The sequence below is a fragment of the Oncorhynchus mykiss genome, chromosome 15 (genome assembly GCF_057628025.1).
Source record: "Oncorhynchus mykiss isolate SJ-2025 chromosome 15, ASM5762802v1, whole genome shotgun sequence".
NCBI classification, from domain to species: domain Eukaryota; kingdom Metazoa; phylum Chordata; class Actinopteri; order Salmoniformes; family Salmonidae; genus Oncorhynchus; species Oncorhynchus mykiss.
In genome coordinates this window covers 38,995,001-39,011,906 of record NC_143036.1, presented here as the reverse complement: position 1 = coordinate 39,011,906, position 16,906 = coordinate 38,995,001, and the positions used below count along the sequence as shown (strand labels likewise).

General features: G+C 40.5%; 1 protein-coding gene and 1 long non-coding RNA gene across 3 annotated transcripts in view; one reads left to right on the top strand and one right to left on the bottom strand.

Moving 5' to 3' along the window:
- LOC149977452 (uncharacterized) overlaps positions 1 to 16,906 on the top strand; it is a 1,012,103-nt gene that overhangs the window by 255,774 nt on the left and 739,423 nt on the right. The gene's annotated exons all lie outside the window — the stretch shown is intronic.
- The window catches only part of LOC110490038 (WW domain-containing adapter protein with coiled-coil), a 76,663-nt gene that overhangs the window by 40,705 nt on the left and 19,052 nt on the right, over positions 1 to 16,906 (bottom strand). For both annotated transcript variants that reach the window (XM_021563135.3, XM_090200022.1), the window contains exons 5-6: positions 5,461 to 5,576; positions 167 to 288 (exon numbers count right to left, since the gene is read on the bottom strand). In XM_021563135.3, coding sequence (XP_021418810.1) covers positions 167 to 288; positions 5,461 to 5,576 — 238 coding nt within the window. The remainder of the gene's footprint in view (positions 1 to 166; positions 289 to 5,460; positions 5,577 to 16,906) is intronic.

The following is a 16,906-nucleotide window of genomic DNA, read 5'->3' as shown; positions in this document are numbered from 1 at the left end:
TACAGAGGCTGTGTGGTTCGAAAATAGCTCCCCTTGTGCTTAGTGCAGGTATTACCGAATATCCCAGTATGGCACAAGGTCGGTATGAAGGCATGACACCGGCCAAGCCTACTTTTGTACCTCAATGGGAGACCTTGTATAAAAAAACTATTTTTAAAAGACTTACTAGCAGCAGTAAAGCCAGTGGCTGATGTAGCCTGCTGCATGGCCTCCCGTCTGTAGTCCCTGTCTTTGGGGAAACTGTTGACCGGCGTCAACTTAGTGGAGGACTCCTTCTGCCTCTGCTCTCTGGGAAACAAACAAACAGTCAAGTTAGAGCTTAAGATTGCATCTCAAATGTCACCATCCATCCATCACTACTTTTGACCAGGGCCCTAAGGTAAGTAAAACACATTGTCACTCAAAGATGAGGAAGATCTGCGCAAAGGTAGAGCCCTATATAATATGTTTGAATTTTTTGCCCGATTCAGTTTAATCTGTATGGAAAAGCCAACTAAAATTTACTCCTGAGGTGCCGACCCTCTACAACCACTATTATTATAATTATTTGACCCTGCGGATCATCTATGAACGTTTGAACATTTTGGCCATGTACTGTTATAATCTCAACCCAGCACAGTCAGAAGAGGACCAGCTACCCCTCAGAGCATGGCTTCTTCCTAGGGAGTTTTTCCCTAGCCACCGTGCTTCTCCATCTGCATTGCTTGCTGTTTGGGCTTTTAGGCTGGGTTTCTGTATAGCACTTTGTGACATCGGCTGATGTAAAAAGGGCTTTATAAATACATTTGATTGAGTTTAGTTTCTCCCCAAATTCCATTTTCTCCTTTTAGTTCAGGTTTTTGTTTTTCCCAGTTTCTGTTCACAAAAATGCTACCTTTTTAATAGAAAAACAAAACGTTCTAAAATCAGGGATTGGCAATTCATTTAGGAAATTTGTGTTTTAACTAAAGTGGTCTAACTAATAAAGCATGTGATCGCGTCTCAATCAAGGTATGAAATTGTTATTTTCAAATACAATCTATTGTTGGGCTTAGTTGTGGTCAATTTGCAGTGTTGAAATTATAATGATGGGAAAACAAACCTAAAGAAATGTCTGGGTTTTGGGTGTAGTTACCCTTCAATTCAAGTGTGTACCAGTCAGAGACTGTTGTTTGGTTAGCAATGTTTCTGTAGCGCTCCTGTGATTGCAAAATTTGCAAAACAAAACGGCCACAGGATTGATGCAAATAATGATATCATTCTGTCAGGAAGGCTAGTCTCACGTTGCCATACCTCAAATCACGTTGTTGTCACGCCTCACTTTGAGGCCTAGAGAATTTTGTATTGCAAAACCGTTTTGAATGGTCGACTGGGATTTTGATTGGATGTTACATTTCAAGAACCCTCCACCCACACGCCCATAGAACAGTGTGTTATATGAGTCACTGTTTTCCATCCGGGTAGTTGTTGCCTATGCTAGTTTAAGTGTGGCCGATAGTCTGCTATTTATAGAAATTGAAAGTGGATTATGCTGATGACAAACACTTTTTTCCCCTAGTCTCGATTCGTCCACGTGGCCACTGGCTGTGCTACCACCAAAAACATTTAAGATTGAGTCCTTGGTCAAACAGCAAAGGTAAGTAAATAAATGGTTTTCTTTATTAAACAATGTATTATTAGCTAGCTGGCTGGCTACAAGTAGGCGACTTTGTAGGCTAACACAACTGAGCTGCTAGCTAGCCAACTTTCCACACTATTTAGCTAAGGGAATTAAATGTAATCACCCAACATCCTATTAGCTAGCTATTCTGATGCAATCATTGTAAATTAAAAATAGTCACCAAAAGCGTAAATAACAGCCATGAAAGAGAGTGAAATTGCTGCTGTCATTGAAGGGAGAGTGTAGGCTAATAACCTAGGCAGCAGATTGTGCAGATCTAGTGCCCATGCACTATTGGCTGCCTAGGCTAGCTATTGGCTAGGGCAGGTCATTTTGTGGGAGGACATTGGAGAATTTTTTCATAGTTCCAGTCCCTAGATGGGAAAACTGAGGACAGAGCGATAAATGGCAAAATAATATTCAGTTCTGTCTAATTTGAGTATTATGAACACGATTTCTGTGATGTTTTCTGTCTTCAGACATGGAAAGCTGTCAAAGCCTGTTTGCAGATGGAGAGGTCCCAATGAATGCCCCAACAGACTAAGGGCATATCCTATATGCCATGGGTTACATGTGCAGGCCTACCTATGTTAGCAAATGTTGTATACAAAAATAGTTATAATCGACAACAATTGGAGCAGACCAATCATGCTGAAGGTCTGCTGGATGTGCAGGCGTCTGTTTCAGACAAGCAATAACACACCCGATTCAACCTTATGAGTTGAGTCAAGTGCGCTATTTCTGGGCTGGAATTGAAGTCTGCTCACCCTGTAGATCAGGGATCAGTGGAGCAAGGTTGGCCACAACTGGTCTGGAGTTTTTGTTCACCTGACCGAGCACTCCCCCATTCTCACCGACAGGGCTGTAATAGAGCAGGTTGAGAGCTTCAAGTTCCTTGGTGTCCACATCAACAATCTATAATGGTCCAAACACACCAAAACAGTCGTGCAGAGGGCACGACAAAGCCTATTCCACCTCAGGAAACTAAAAAGATTTGGCATGGGTCCTGAGATCCTCAAAAGGGTCTATAGCTGCAACATCGAGAGCGTCACTGGTTGCATCACTGCCTGGTACGGCAATTGCTCAGCCTCCAACTGCAAGGCACTAGAGGATAGTGCGTATGGCCCAGTACATTACTGGGGCAAAGCTGCCTGCCATCCAGGACATCTACACCAGGCGGTGTCAGAGGAAGGCCCTAAAACTTGTCAAAAATCCCAGCCACCCTGGTCATGGGCTGTTCTCTCTACTACTGCATGGCAAGCGGTACCGGAGTACCAAGTCTAGGACAAAAAAAATACTTATTTTATCCATCTATTATACAGGTAATCAAACGGCTACCCGGACTGCTTGCATTGTGTTAAACCATTATTAAAAATGAACTAGTGTCAATGTTGATGAATCACATCACAATCAAGAGGGGGTGGTGTTCTGTCTAATGTGTCTGTTGTATTCCCAAATGAACATGTCCAATCTGTTTTATTTGATTGTCACCCTCAGTATATTAGCTATGTGAATCCATTTGCAGCTTATCATAAGACATGCATCGCCAATGCAGCCATAAGCCTACAGTATGATGGCATTACTGGCCTTATGGGCATCTCATCTGAAGCAGAGAATAGCTAAACTCATACACTGTTTACATGTCGAGTTATATGTGCAGTTTAAAATGATACCAGTAGACAATGTTCAGTATGAGGCAAACCATATACCAGGTTTTGTACATGCCTTGTCAGTGCGGACATAAAATTGTTTAGTGGAAATCCAACCCTTGTCATGCAAGTACAGTATGGAAATAAGGAGACAATTAGGCTTCCTGGAGATTAGCATTAGAGGTTAAATTTATTTGATTAATTTTTGCACGGTTGCTCCTCAACCTAAGGCACTAATCTGGTGAGCGCCTTTGGAGCTCCGCCAAAGCAAGGCATTTAATTGGTTTGACGTGTTGCGAGGCGTCACTGATCAAATAAAATAACATGTTATTGGTCACATACACTTGTTTAGCAGCTGTTATTGCGGGTGTAGCAAAATTATTGTTCCTAGCTCCAACAGTGGAGTAATATCTAACAATTTCACAACATATACCCAATACACACAAATCTAAGTAAAGGAGAAAATAGAAATATATGGACAAGCAATGTCAGGGCGGCATATACTAACAGTAGAATAGAATACAGTATATACGAGATGAGAAATAGAAAATATGTAAACATTATTAGTGGCCAGTAAGTAATTTCAAGTCTATGTATATAGGCAGCAGCTTCTAATGTGCTAGTGATGGCTATTTAACAGTCTGATTGGCCTTGAGATTGAAAAACAGCTTCTGTCTCTCGGTCCCAGCTTTGATGCACCTGTACTGACCTCGCCTTCTGGATGATAGCGGGGTGAACAGGCAGTGGCTCGGGTGGTTGTTGTCCTTGATCTTTTCGGCCTTCCTGTGACATCAGGTGATGTAGGTGTCCTGGAGGGCAGGTAGTTTGCCCCCGTGATGCGTTGGGCAGACCACACCACCCTCTGGAGAGCCCTGCGGTTGCGGGCGGTGCAGTTGCCATACCAGGCGGTGATACAGCCCGACAGGATGCTCTCAATTTGTTAGGGTTTTAGGTACCAAGCCAAATTTCTTCAACCTCCTGAGGTTAAAGAGGCACTGTTTGCACCTTCTTCACCAGACTGTGTGGGTGGACCATTTCAGTTTGTCAGTGATGTGTACGCCAAAGAACTTGAAGCATTCCACCTTCTCCACTGCGGCCCCGTAAATGTGGATAGGTGGGGTGCTCCCTCTGCTGTTTCCCGAAGTCCACAATTATCTTGTTTTGTTGACGTTGAGTGAGGATATTTTCCTGGCAACACACTCCCAGTGCCCTCACCTCCTCCCTGTAGGCCGTCTCGTCATTGTTGGTAATAAGCCTACTACTGTTGTGTCGTCTGCAAACTTGATTGAGTTGGAGGCGTGCGTGGCCACGCATTTATGGGTGAACAGGGAGTACAGGAGGGGGCTGCGCATGCACCAGGTTTCCAAACTCTCTTTAGAGGATTACTGCCATGGAACTTCCCCATGCTTCCTGTTTTAGGGAAGCCTGGTTCACGAGAAGGCTACTTTGTAGTTAAAATTTAACTGGAAAAGTTTTTCTGGAAAGCCTTTTCATTTCTACCAGAACTTTTGTAATTATAAGCATCATCGCTAACGGCTACACAAAATGAAGAAAGGAAAGGTGGATGGATACCTAGTCAGTGGTACAACAATGCATTCAAATGAAACGTGTCTTCCGCATTTAACCCAACCCCCCTGAATCAGTGAGGTGCGGGGGGCTGCCTTAATCATACCTGCACTACACGCCGTTTCAGAAAGTTCCAGAAATATGAAAATCATAAGTCATTAAAAAAATGCATCAGTTTCACTTAATTAATGCATTTTCTAATAATTTCAACAAATGTAGTTGATTTCATACTAAGTTCAATACATTTTTTAATATTGTTGAATAGCAGTTTTAAGTGTCTGTATTCCAAGATTCTGTCCACGTTCTCCGAAATGTGGATTTAAGGCCCTACAAATGGAATGGTAACTTACAAACAATATGGCTTATGTTACATTTAATGCAATAACAAATCAGGACCAGGGTAGAGCAAAGCAAAGCCAACTTAGTCTCAGTTTTTTGGTAAGCGGTGTTTATGAATTCAGACATCAGTTTTACGGCTCATCAAGGACTTAAGAGACAAGCATTTTAAAAATGAATAGAAAACCAGGCCAGCCAGCACAGTTCAGCTCAACTAGGCTCAGTAGTGTGAAATCGGTATTATGTTAATGAAAATGGCGTAATGCATACCTCTCCAGCCACTCTTTGGGTTTCTCCCACTGGGAGACCTCGGTCCTGCAGTTGTAGTAGTACTTCTTCCCAGAGGAACTGATGTGCTCTGACCAGTCATCTTTATCTTCATATGGCTGAGGAGTAGGGAAGAGGACATTTATGTAAGGGAGAAAGGAAAAAGGTGAGTGAGGGAGAGGGCAGCATTTTACGTTGAGGCCAACTTCCTGGTCTCACAACGGCGGACCTACCAGGTGTCATGAACCACAGAGAGTTATGGCAAGCCATCATTCTGTGCATCGTGCCACCACAAGCAAGCAAGCAGACTGAGGGCATCTACAATGTCTTCAGAAAGTATTCATACACCTTCACTTATTCAACTTTGTTGTGTTACAGTGGGAATTCAAAATGAATAACATTTATTTCTCTCTCATCTACACACAATACACCATGACAAAGACAAAACATGTTTTTAGAAGTTAAAGTAAATTTATTGAAATACAGTAATATCTGATTTACATAAGTATTCACACCAGAGTCAAGAAATGTTAATCACATATGGCAGCAATTACAACTGAGTATTTCTGGGTAAGTCTAAGAGCTTGGCACACCTGGATTGTACCATACACATGAATTACACATGAATTAAAACAATTCTTCAAGCTCTATCAAGTTGGTTGTCGCTAGACAGCCATTTAACTCTTGCCATAGATGCCACCCAGGAACATTCAGCATAGTCTTGGTAAGCAGTGAATATTTGGCCTTGTGTTTTAGGTTATTGTCCTGCTGAAAGGTGAATTTGTCTCCCAGTGTCTGTTGGAAAGCAGACAACCAGATTTTCCTCTAGTATTTTGCCTGTGCTTAGCTCTATTCTGTTTCTTGATATCCACAAAATATGGAGTGTGGTACTCAGGCATGTTTTGGATTATTTATATTATGTATAGGCTTCCTTCTTTTCACTCATTTAGGTTAGTATTGTGGAGTAACTTTTATTGTCCTCAGCACAAGGTGCAACTGTGCAATGATCATGCTGTTTAATAAGCTTCTTGATATGGCACACCCGTCAGGTGGACAGATTATTTTTGCAAATAATAAATAATGATTTACAGGGGTGTAAACAGATCTGTGCGAAATAATATTTTTGTGCATATATATATATATATACACACACACAGTATATCACAAAAGTGAGTACACCACACACATTTTTGTAAATATTTGAGTATATCTTTTCAGTATGAGGGAGTGTGGTTAACAGAGATTCTGGGATCATCAGTAGGTGGGGGGAAATTATATTCTGGTAATCAGAACAATTGAACATATGCAGTGGTACTTAATGAATATGATGTCAGTTCGGTTGTCATCTGAGACATTCTAATCAATGATAAGATGACAAACTCTACAGTGGAAAGTCTACACAGAGTTATTGGATTCACATGGAATTGTTGTTCAATTTAAAATGTTTTAATATGAAATTATTTGTGACGGGATGACATGTGATATTAGCTTCTAAAATGTGAGATGTGGGTTTTCATAAGTTAGGGCTGCTCACTGAGTGGCCCGGCTCTGTGAAGGGACATGGGCTATAAAACTTTTCAAACGCACCCTCCTCTCCCTTCCTATATAAATCCTTGACGACATCAGAACTTCCTGTTCCGAGGATGTGAGGACGACGGTCCGATGTCAGAATGGTTCAGATAATAACTACAGAACGAAGCCAACATCAGCATGAGCTTTGGTTGCGAATGGTATGAACTTTGAACTCTTATTCACGACAGAAGTGAAACCTCCTAGCCGCTGAGTTAGCGACCGCAGCTGCAAACGCAGGTTAGGAAGGAACAGAGAGTATCCCATCTACCACACAACAACATTACCACAACGTATCCAATTGACCACCAGAGACATTCTTCAAAGGACAAAGGACTCGGTTTGGCAACACGGTCTTCCATCTACGACCAACCTACTGAAGCGTAGCTCAGAGTAAATATCTATTGCATTTTCCTTTTCCAAATGGCCGGTAATTTAGAATGCATAAGATACTGTATTTACGATAGCACAGCTTCGACTTTGTTCCTGTCTTCCCGCTCTTTCACTCAACCCAGCCCCTTTTCCTTTGTGTAACAAGCGGTCATATCTGTTGAGCCCGCTAGGGATGTTTTCCTTTATGACGTAATTTGTAATCAAGTTATGATTTAATTATGTGCTTGTGTGATTAGTTAGGTATTTAGTAAATAAATTATTAAACCAAATTTTGTATTGCTGTTTCAAATTGTTAGCCAGGGTTCTTGCAGAAATGTACAACTTTCAGATGAGACTGAAGTAAGATGACGATTCATGTTGACTGCTATTAAGTAAAATATTACTAGGTCTTTAAGGGTTTATTCGGAAGATAACAGCTCTATAAATATTATTTTGTGGTGCCCGACTCTCTAGTTAATTACATTTACATGATGAGCTCAATCAGGTGATATTAATTACGGAGAAATTATTTTATAGAATAGCATGTCATATCACTTAATCCGGCATAGCCAAAGACACGACCAGATATACTCAAATATTTACAAAAATGTGAGGGGTGTACTCACTTTTGTGATATACTGTGTGTATGTACAGTGGGGCAAAAAAGTATTTAGTCAGCCACCAAGTGTGCAAGTTCTTCCACTTAAAAAGATGAGGCCTGTAATTTTCATCATAGGTACACTTCAACTATGACAGACAAAATGAGGGGGAAAAAAATGCAGAAAATCATTTTTAATGAATTTATTTGCAAATTGTGGTGGAAAACAAGTATTTGGTTACCTACAAACAAGCAAGATTTCTAGCTCTCACAGACCTGTAACTTCTTCTTTAAGAGGCTCCTCTGTCCTCCACTCGTTACCTGTATTAATGGCACCTGTTTGAACTTGTTATCAGTATAAAAGACACCTGTCCACACCCTCAAACAGTCACACTCCAAACTCCACTATGGCCAAGACCAAAGAGCTGTCAAAGGACACCAGAAACAAAATTGTAGACCTGCACCAAGCTGGGAAGACTGAATCTGTAATAGGTAAGCAGCTTGGTTTGAAGAAATCAACTGTGGGAGCAATTATTAGGAAATGGAAGACACTTGTGGAAGACCACTGATCATCTCTCAAATCCTGCAGTGCCAGACGTGTCCCCCTGCTTAAGCCAGTACATGTCCAGGCCCGTCTGAAGTTTGCTAGAGAGCATTTGGATGATCCAGAAGAAGATTGGGAGAATGTCATGTGGTCAGATGAAACCAAAATAGAACTTTTTGGTAAAAACTCAACTCGTCTTGTTTGGAGGACAAAGAATGCTGAGTTGCATCCAAAGAACGCCATACCTACTGTGAAGCATGGGGGTGGAAACATCATGCTTTGAGGCTGTTTTTCTGCAAAGGGACCAGGACGACTGATCCGTGTAAAGGAAAGAATGGGGCCATATATCGTGACATTTTGAGTGAAAACCTTATTCCATCAGCAAGGGCATTGAAGATGAAACGTGGCTGGGTCTTTCAGCATGACAATGATCCCAAACACACCGCCCGGGCAACAAAGGAGTGGCTTCGTAAGAAGCATTTCAAGGTCCTGGAGTGGCCTAGCCAGTCTCCAGATTTCAACCCCATAGAAAATCTTTGGAGGGAGTTGAAAGTCTGTTGCCCAGCAACAGCCCCAAAACATCACTGCTCTAGAGGATATCTGCATGGGGGAATGGGCCAAAATACCAGCAACAGTGTGTGAAAACCTTGTGAAGACTTACAGAAAACATTTGACCTCTGTCATTGCCAACAAAGGGTATATAACAAAGTATTGAAATAAACTTTTGTTATTGAACAAATACTTATTTTCCACCATAATTTGTAAAAAAAAATCATTAAAAATCCTACAATGTGATTTTCTGGATTTTTTTTCTCATTTTGTCTGTCATAGTTGGTGTACCTATGATGAAAATTACAGGCCTCTCATCTTTTTAAGTGGGAGAACTTGCACAATTGGTGGCTGACTAAATACTTTTTTGCCCCACTGTGTGTGTGTGTATATACACATACATACACATCTCTTTTTTTTGTGCATATGGTCTCAATGGAATCCATTTTAAATTCAGAGTAACAAAATGTGGGAAAAGTCTGAATACTTTATGAAGGCCCTGCAGGGTAGAGAGGGAGGAGGACATTTAGGTAAGAAGGGGGGGAGAGAGAACAGTGAACAGGAAGGAGGTGCAGTGGGCATTTAGGTAAAGATGGAGGGGGGAGAGAAGAGGACATCTTCGGTAAGAAGGGAGAGAGAGAGAGCGAGAACGGGACATTTGGTAAGAAGATGGCGACATTCGGGAAAGGAAAGAGCAGTAGAAGGGAAAATTAAGTAAGGATAGGAGAAAATAAAAACGCTGCATTTTATCCCATCAAGAGTTGAGGCAAAAAATATATACCGCAGCAAGAGAGGGATTAGATATGATGCAAGAGCTTGCAATGTGAGATGTAAAAGATGTGTGGGTCTATCTGGGCATGAAGGTTTGGCTCCGATACCAGGGCTGGTTGGGAGATGAGACGGAGGGACGGATGCTGGCTAACCCAACTGACAACAAGGCTGGCTTCTCAAGATTTCAAAATATTGCTGTTTTTGTGATTTTTGAGGTGGATGCTTCCATGTACAAAACCCAAGACAAATTCCTAGCAACATTGGTAGCATGGCAATAATGTTTCCTGATTCGGGAACCACCTGCCCAGGGACTACAGATACAAATTTGTTGTATTAACAGGCCTGTTGAGTAATGGTGTGCATGGTACCAGTCAGCTAAATATAATAAAGTTAAATAAAATACATTTTGCTGATCTTTATTTTTGACAAGTGACAAACACTTGAATTATGTTCAATGTCATCCAATAATTAGGGACTAGGGTCTATGGACAACAAAGAAAGGCAAGGCCGTGTTCAGGCTCCGTTCTTTGGGAAACCAATGTTCATGAACTCATCCAAGACAGCAGCTTCACAGCTCATTACTGACTGAAGAGGCCAGCCACTTGACACACACACTTAACATCTTTTAAATGAAAACAAAAGTAGGAGAGGAATTAGCCTAGCAGCTGATAGAAGCATAAGACTGTTTCCCCCTGTAGGTTTTCACTTGATATCGGTGTTACCTTGGTCCTGCTTGCTATCAAAGACCTACTTTTTGAGAAGACGAAAGGACAATTTATCTATCCGTTCGACAATCATTCTGATATTTTCTCGTTTACCAAGGCAAACGTCCTGTGACAATTTACCCGACACGTATGAATGGAAAACTAATGTTGGTGAAGCCTACCCTTATTTCATTTGTTTCCAATTTAATCAATCAAATACAAGACTTTAAAATAATTGTCTGACGAGGTCATTTTTAATCAAGATCGGGGGAAAAATATCCCTGGACTGTCCATATTTGAAATGTGTTACGAAATCAAGTCAATTGTTAGATTTAAATAATCTATATTTATTTATCAAATGAAAATGTAGGCTAACAAAGTAATCAAATGGCATATAAACTCAGCAAAAAAAAAAAAGAAATGTTCCTTTTTCAGGACCCTGTCTATCAAAGATAATTCGTAAAAGTCCAGATAACTTCACAGATCACCATTGTAAAGGCTTTAAACATCATACTAGGACTTCTAGTAGGCCTGTTGTAAGGCAGGTCCTCACCAGTCATCACGGGCAACCGCGTCGCCTATGGGCACAAACCAATTGTCGCTGGACCAGGCATGACTGGCAAAAGAGGTGCTCTTCACTGACGAGTCACGGTTTTGCCTCACCAGGGGTGATGGTCAGATTCACGTTTCTCGTCAAAGGAATGAGTGTTACACCGAGGCCTGTACTCTGGAGCGGGATCGATTGAGGGTCCATCATGGTCTGGGGCGGTGTGTCACAGCATCATCGGACTGAGATTGCAGGCAATCTCAACGCTTTGCATTACATGGAAGACATCCTCCTCCTTCATGTGGTACCCTTCGTGCAGGCTCATCCTGACATGACCCTCCAGCATGACAATGCCACCAGCCATACTGCTCGTTCTGTGAGTGATTTCCTGCAAGGCAGGTATGTCAGTGTTCTGCCATGGCCAGCGAAGAACCCGGATCTCAATCCCATTGAGCACGTCTAGGACCTGTTGGATCGGAGGGTGAGGGCTAGGGCCATTCCCCCCAGAAATGTCTGGGAACTTGAAGGGGCCTTGGTGGAAGAGTGGGGTAACATCTCACAGCAAGAACTGGAAAATCTGATGCAGTCCATGAGGAGGAGATGCACTGCAGTACTTAACGCAGCTGGTGGCCACACCAGACACCAACTTACTTTTGATTTTGGCCCCTTTGTTCAGGGACACATTATTCCATTTGTTAGTCACATGTCGGTGGAACTTGTTCAGTTTATGTCTCAGTTGTTGAATCTTATGTTTATACAAATATTTACTCATGTTAAGTTTGCTGAAAATAAAACAGTTGACAGAGAGGAAGTTTCTTTTTTTTTCTGAGTTTATAATATTTTGCCATTTAAAGATGGAATCTGCATTAAGGGAAATGGCGCAACCATCCGCCCCAGTACTTTTATTTATTGTCCTTATTTTGTAGACGAAACAGAGGCGAGGTGCTTAGATCAAGTTGTTGAAATATCGCAAAAACACATGGCAGTTACAACATTAAGGTGAAATGTTTTAACGAAATATATAGGCCAACTATATTGTTGTACCCTAATAAGTAGGTTTACATTGAAGCAGCTTTATGGTTTCTGATGCCCCTGGTAGGTCAATATTTTAATGGGGGTGGTAGTGGAGAACCTATACTCGCAGCTGTCTGTATCAAACTCGCTTGACACAGTAACAAGAGATCAACTGATCAGGGCCTGGTTTCCTAAAAGCATTTTATGGTCATGTTCATCGTTAGAACCTTCTTAGGGGCATCGTTATCGCTGAGCTGTTTCCCAAAACCACCGTTACTAAAGTTGCACTTGAAAATGCTGGTTATTTACCGACTGCCTCAGACAACTCGTAGCAGGTAAGTGCTTCGTTAGATGCTTTTTTTTGCCATCTTGTGCCACTATTGAAAGATCTCCGCTAAAACCATGATGTTTATTTGTCTGACTACCAATAACTTGGTAGATGACTGCATTAAAAGATTGGAAAATGTACGCCCATGTAGCCTATCATATTTAAATCAATTGAATTCCATTTTGTCAATTGAGTTCCTCAATATATTTGATTTGTAACAACGTGCGCAATAACGTGCCCAATCTGTGTTTCAGTGCATTATTATTGGGTAAACCTAATAAGCCCTACTTTTCTTTCGATCCCATCACTGACATGTGGTGGTCTAACGACGTACTTAGCAAAAGTTCTCCGCGTGGTGTTTTTGGGAAATGCACGTTACATCTTGGCCATCGTAGGAACAATTATTAAAACATTTAATTATTTATTCCTGGAAGAAGAAAAAAAATACAGTATGACAAAATGTAAGAAAAACTTACATTCCAGAGCGGCACCAGAACATCCAATTGTAGTGAACGATGCATTGTTAAAAAACACTCGTAAGCCTAAGTTCCATCGCTATATGGAAACCGGACCCTGGTGGTTTATTCTTGTGCGTTTTGGGTTGCAAGCAAGATTGCTTTAACAAGCAGGTTCATGTAATCTTCAATTACTAGAATTATGGAATTCAGCAGTAATGGGTAATACTAAAATCTGCCTGTTGGTTGCAATGAACCCTTAATGTTTGTGCCTGGGGGGGTGGGGTGTCAAGGGATGTAAGTATGTAAGCGGAAGTCAGAAGTTCACATACACGTTAGCCAAATACATCTGAACTCAGTTTTTCACAATTCCTGACATTTATTCCAAGTAAAAAATCACCACTTTATTTTAAGAACTTGAAATGTCAGAATAATAGTAGAGAATGATTTATTTCAGATTTTATTTCTTTCATCACATTCCCAGTTGGTCAGAAGTTTACATACTCAATTAGTATTTGGTAGTATTGGCTTTAAATTGTTTAACTTGGATCAAATGTTTTGGTTAGCCTTCCACAAGCTTCCCACAATAAGTTGGATGAATTTTGGCCCATTCCTCCTGACAGACCTGGTGTAACCGAGTCAGGTTTGTAGGCCTCCTTGCTTGCACACGCTTTTTCAGTTCTGCCAACAAATTTGCTATAGGATTGAGGTCAGGGCATTGTGATGGCCGCTCCAATACCTTGACTGTGTTGTCCTTAAGCCATTTTGCCACACCTTTGGAAGTATGCTTGGGGTCATTGACTAAAATGATGTCAATTAGGCTATCAGATGCTTCTAAAGCCATGACAACATTTTCTGGAATTTTCCAAGCTGTTTAAAGGCACAGTTTACATACACTAAGTTGACTTCTAACCCACTGGATCTGTGATAATGAATTATAACTAATCTGCCTGTAAACAATTGTTGGAAAAATTACTTGTCATGCACAAAGTAGAAGTCCTAACCTCTTAAAGCTCCCCTGAATTATTTCAACATTTTGATAAAAATCGCGCAACATTTCAACGTCCTGCTACTCATGCCAGGAATATAGTATATGCATATGATTAGTATGTGTGGATAGAAAACACTCTGAAGTTTCTAAAACTGGTTAAATAATGTCTGTGACTATAACAGAACGTGAACAGCAAGCGAAATCCCAAGAAAAACCTGGTCACAAAAACCACAGAAAAGTATTAATCCGGCAGTCTCTGAATTGTTTATTGCAAGCAAAAATATATAACGGTGAGCTTGCAGTTCCTACAACTTCCACACGATGTCGCCAATACTGCCATTTTCGTTGGCAAAAATCCTTTGTGTAATGAGAAGTAGATCCTTCCTTTCGTCCAGTATACAGGAAGAGACTTTTGGAAGAGAGAGAAAGGACAACGTTTTCTAGAGTAGCTGCTATTGAATACAGATCGCCCAGTGATCAATTTGATCGATTATTAACGTTTACAAATACCTAAAGTTGGGTTACAAAAGAAGTTTGAAGTGTTTTGTCAAAGAATATTGGCAACTTATTTAATTTTAAAACATTTTTTAAATTTTGCGTTTTGGAACAGAGCTTTTGGATGGATCAGAAGGGCTATATAAATTTACATTTTGGGCATACATGGACGGATTTAAATCGGGAAAAAGACCCAATTGTGATGATTATGGAACATATAGGAGTGCCAACAAAGAATATCATCAAAGGTAATGAATGTTTTATATTTTATTTCTGCGTTTTGTGTAGCGCCGGCTACGCTAATTCTTTTGTTTACGTCCCCTTCAGGTATTTTGGGGTGTTGCATGCTATCAGATAATAGCTTCTCATGCTTTTGCCTAAAAGCATTTTAAAAATCTGACATGTTGGCTAGATTCACAACGAGTGTAGCTTTAATTCAGTACCCTGCATGTGTTTTAATGAAAGTTTGAGTTTTATCGAGTACTATTAGCATTTGGCATTGCGCACTTCCATTTCCTGTTGCCTAGGTGGGACGCTAGCGTCTCACATGGCTCTAAGAGGAATGAATTATAACTAATCTGCCTGTAAACAATTGTTGGAAAAATTACTTGTCATGCACAAAGTAGAAGTCCTAACAGGCTTGCCAAAACTATAGTTTGTTACCTTCTTATGGCTGCAGGGGCAGTATTGAGTAGCTTGGCTGAAAGGTGCCCAGAGTAAACGGCCTGCTCCTCGGTCCCAGTTGCTAATATATGCATATTATTAATATTGGATAGAAAACCTCTGAAGTTTCTAAAACTGTTTGAATGATATCTGTGAGTATAACACAACTTATATGGCAGGCAAACCAGAGAAAAAATCTAAACAGGAAGTGGGAAATTTGAAAAACTGCAAACCTCAAGTGATTGCCTATCGAATATACAGTGATAATTGGGTTATATTGGACTTCCTAAGACTTCCACTAGATGTCAACAGTCGTTAGAACCTTGTTTCAGGCTTCTACTGTGAATGGGGGGAGAATGAGAGCTGTTTGAGTCATGTGTCTGGCAGAATGCCATGAGCTAAATCATGCGCGTGGCTGTGAGAGGTAACTGCGTTCCTTTTCATTTCTAAAGAAAAAGGAATTGTCCAGTTGAAACATTATTGAAGATTTTTGATGAAAACATCCTAAAGATTGATTCTATACATCGTTTGACATGTTTCTATGAACTGTAATAACGTTTTGGACTTTGTCTGAACTTTCGCCTGGACTTGCCCTCGCCTCGTGAGTTTGGATTTGTGAACTAAACGCGCTAACAAAAAGGAGGTATTTGGACATCAAGATTAACTTTATCGAACAAAACACACATTTATGATGTAAGTCCTGTGAGTGCCATCTGATGAAGATCAAAGGTTAGTGATTAATTTAGTCGCTATATCTGACTTTTGTGAGCCCTCTCCTTGGCTGGAAAATGGCTGTATGGTTTTCTGTGACTAGGTGCTGACCTAACATAATCGTTGTGTGCTTTCGCCGTAAAGCCTATTAGAAATTGGACACTGTGGCTGGATTTACAAGAAGTTTATCTTTAAAATGGTGTAAAATACTTGTATGTTTGAGGAATTTTAATTATGGGATTTCTGTTTTGAATTTGGCGCCCTGCAATTTCACTGGCTGTTGGCGAGGTGGGACGATATCCCAGAGGTTTAACTTATCTAGGGTAGGGGGCAGCATTCAGAATTTTGGATGAAAAACGTGCCCAAATTAAACTGCCTGCTACTCGGGTCCAGAAGATATGATATGCATATTTGGATCGAAAACACTCAACAGTTTCCAAAACTGTTAAAATAGTGTCTGTGAGTATAACAGAACTGATTTGGCAGGTGAAAACCTGAGAAAAATCCATTCAGGAAGTAGGATTTGTGTGTGTGTGTAGTTTTTCTATTCAATGCCATTACAGTATGACGGAGTAAGAGGAGTCTTAATGAGTGGACCCTGCTGTGTCACAGAGCTTTTTCATGCACAATCCCGAGAGCGCGCCTTTCTTGTTTACATCTTATATTGACAACATTATTGTCCGGTTGAAATATTATCGATTATTTAGGCTAAAAACAACCTGACGATTGAATATAAACATCGTTTGACATGTTTCTATGAACTTTACGGATACAAATTGGATTTTGTCTGCCTGTTTTGACTGCGTTTGAGCCTGTGGATTACTGAAGAGAAAGCGCAAACAAAACGAAGATTTTTGGATATAAAGAGGCCATCGAACAAAAGGAACATTTATTGAGTAAATGTATGTCTTTGAGTTCAACCATCAAATGTAAGGGATTAATTATCTCTATTTCTGACTTGTGTAACTCTTTTACTTGGCTGGTTACTGTTTGTAATGATTTGTCTGCTGGGCTATGTTCTCAAATAATCCTAAGGTATGCTTTCGCCGTAAAGCATTTTTTAAATCTGACAGTGGTTGGATTCACAAGAAGTTCATCTTTAAAACTATGTAAAATATATTTTGTTTTCTGAATTTTT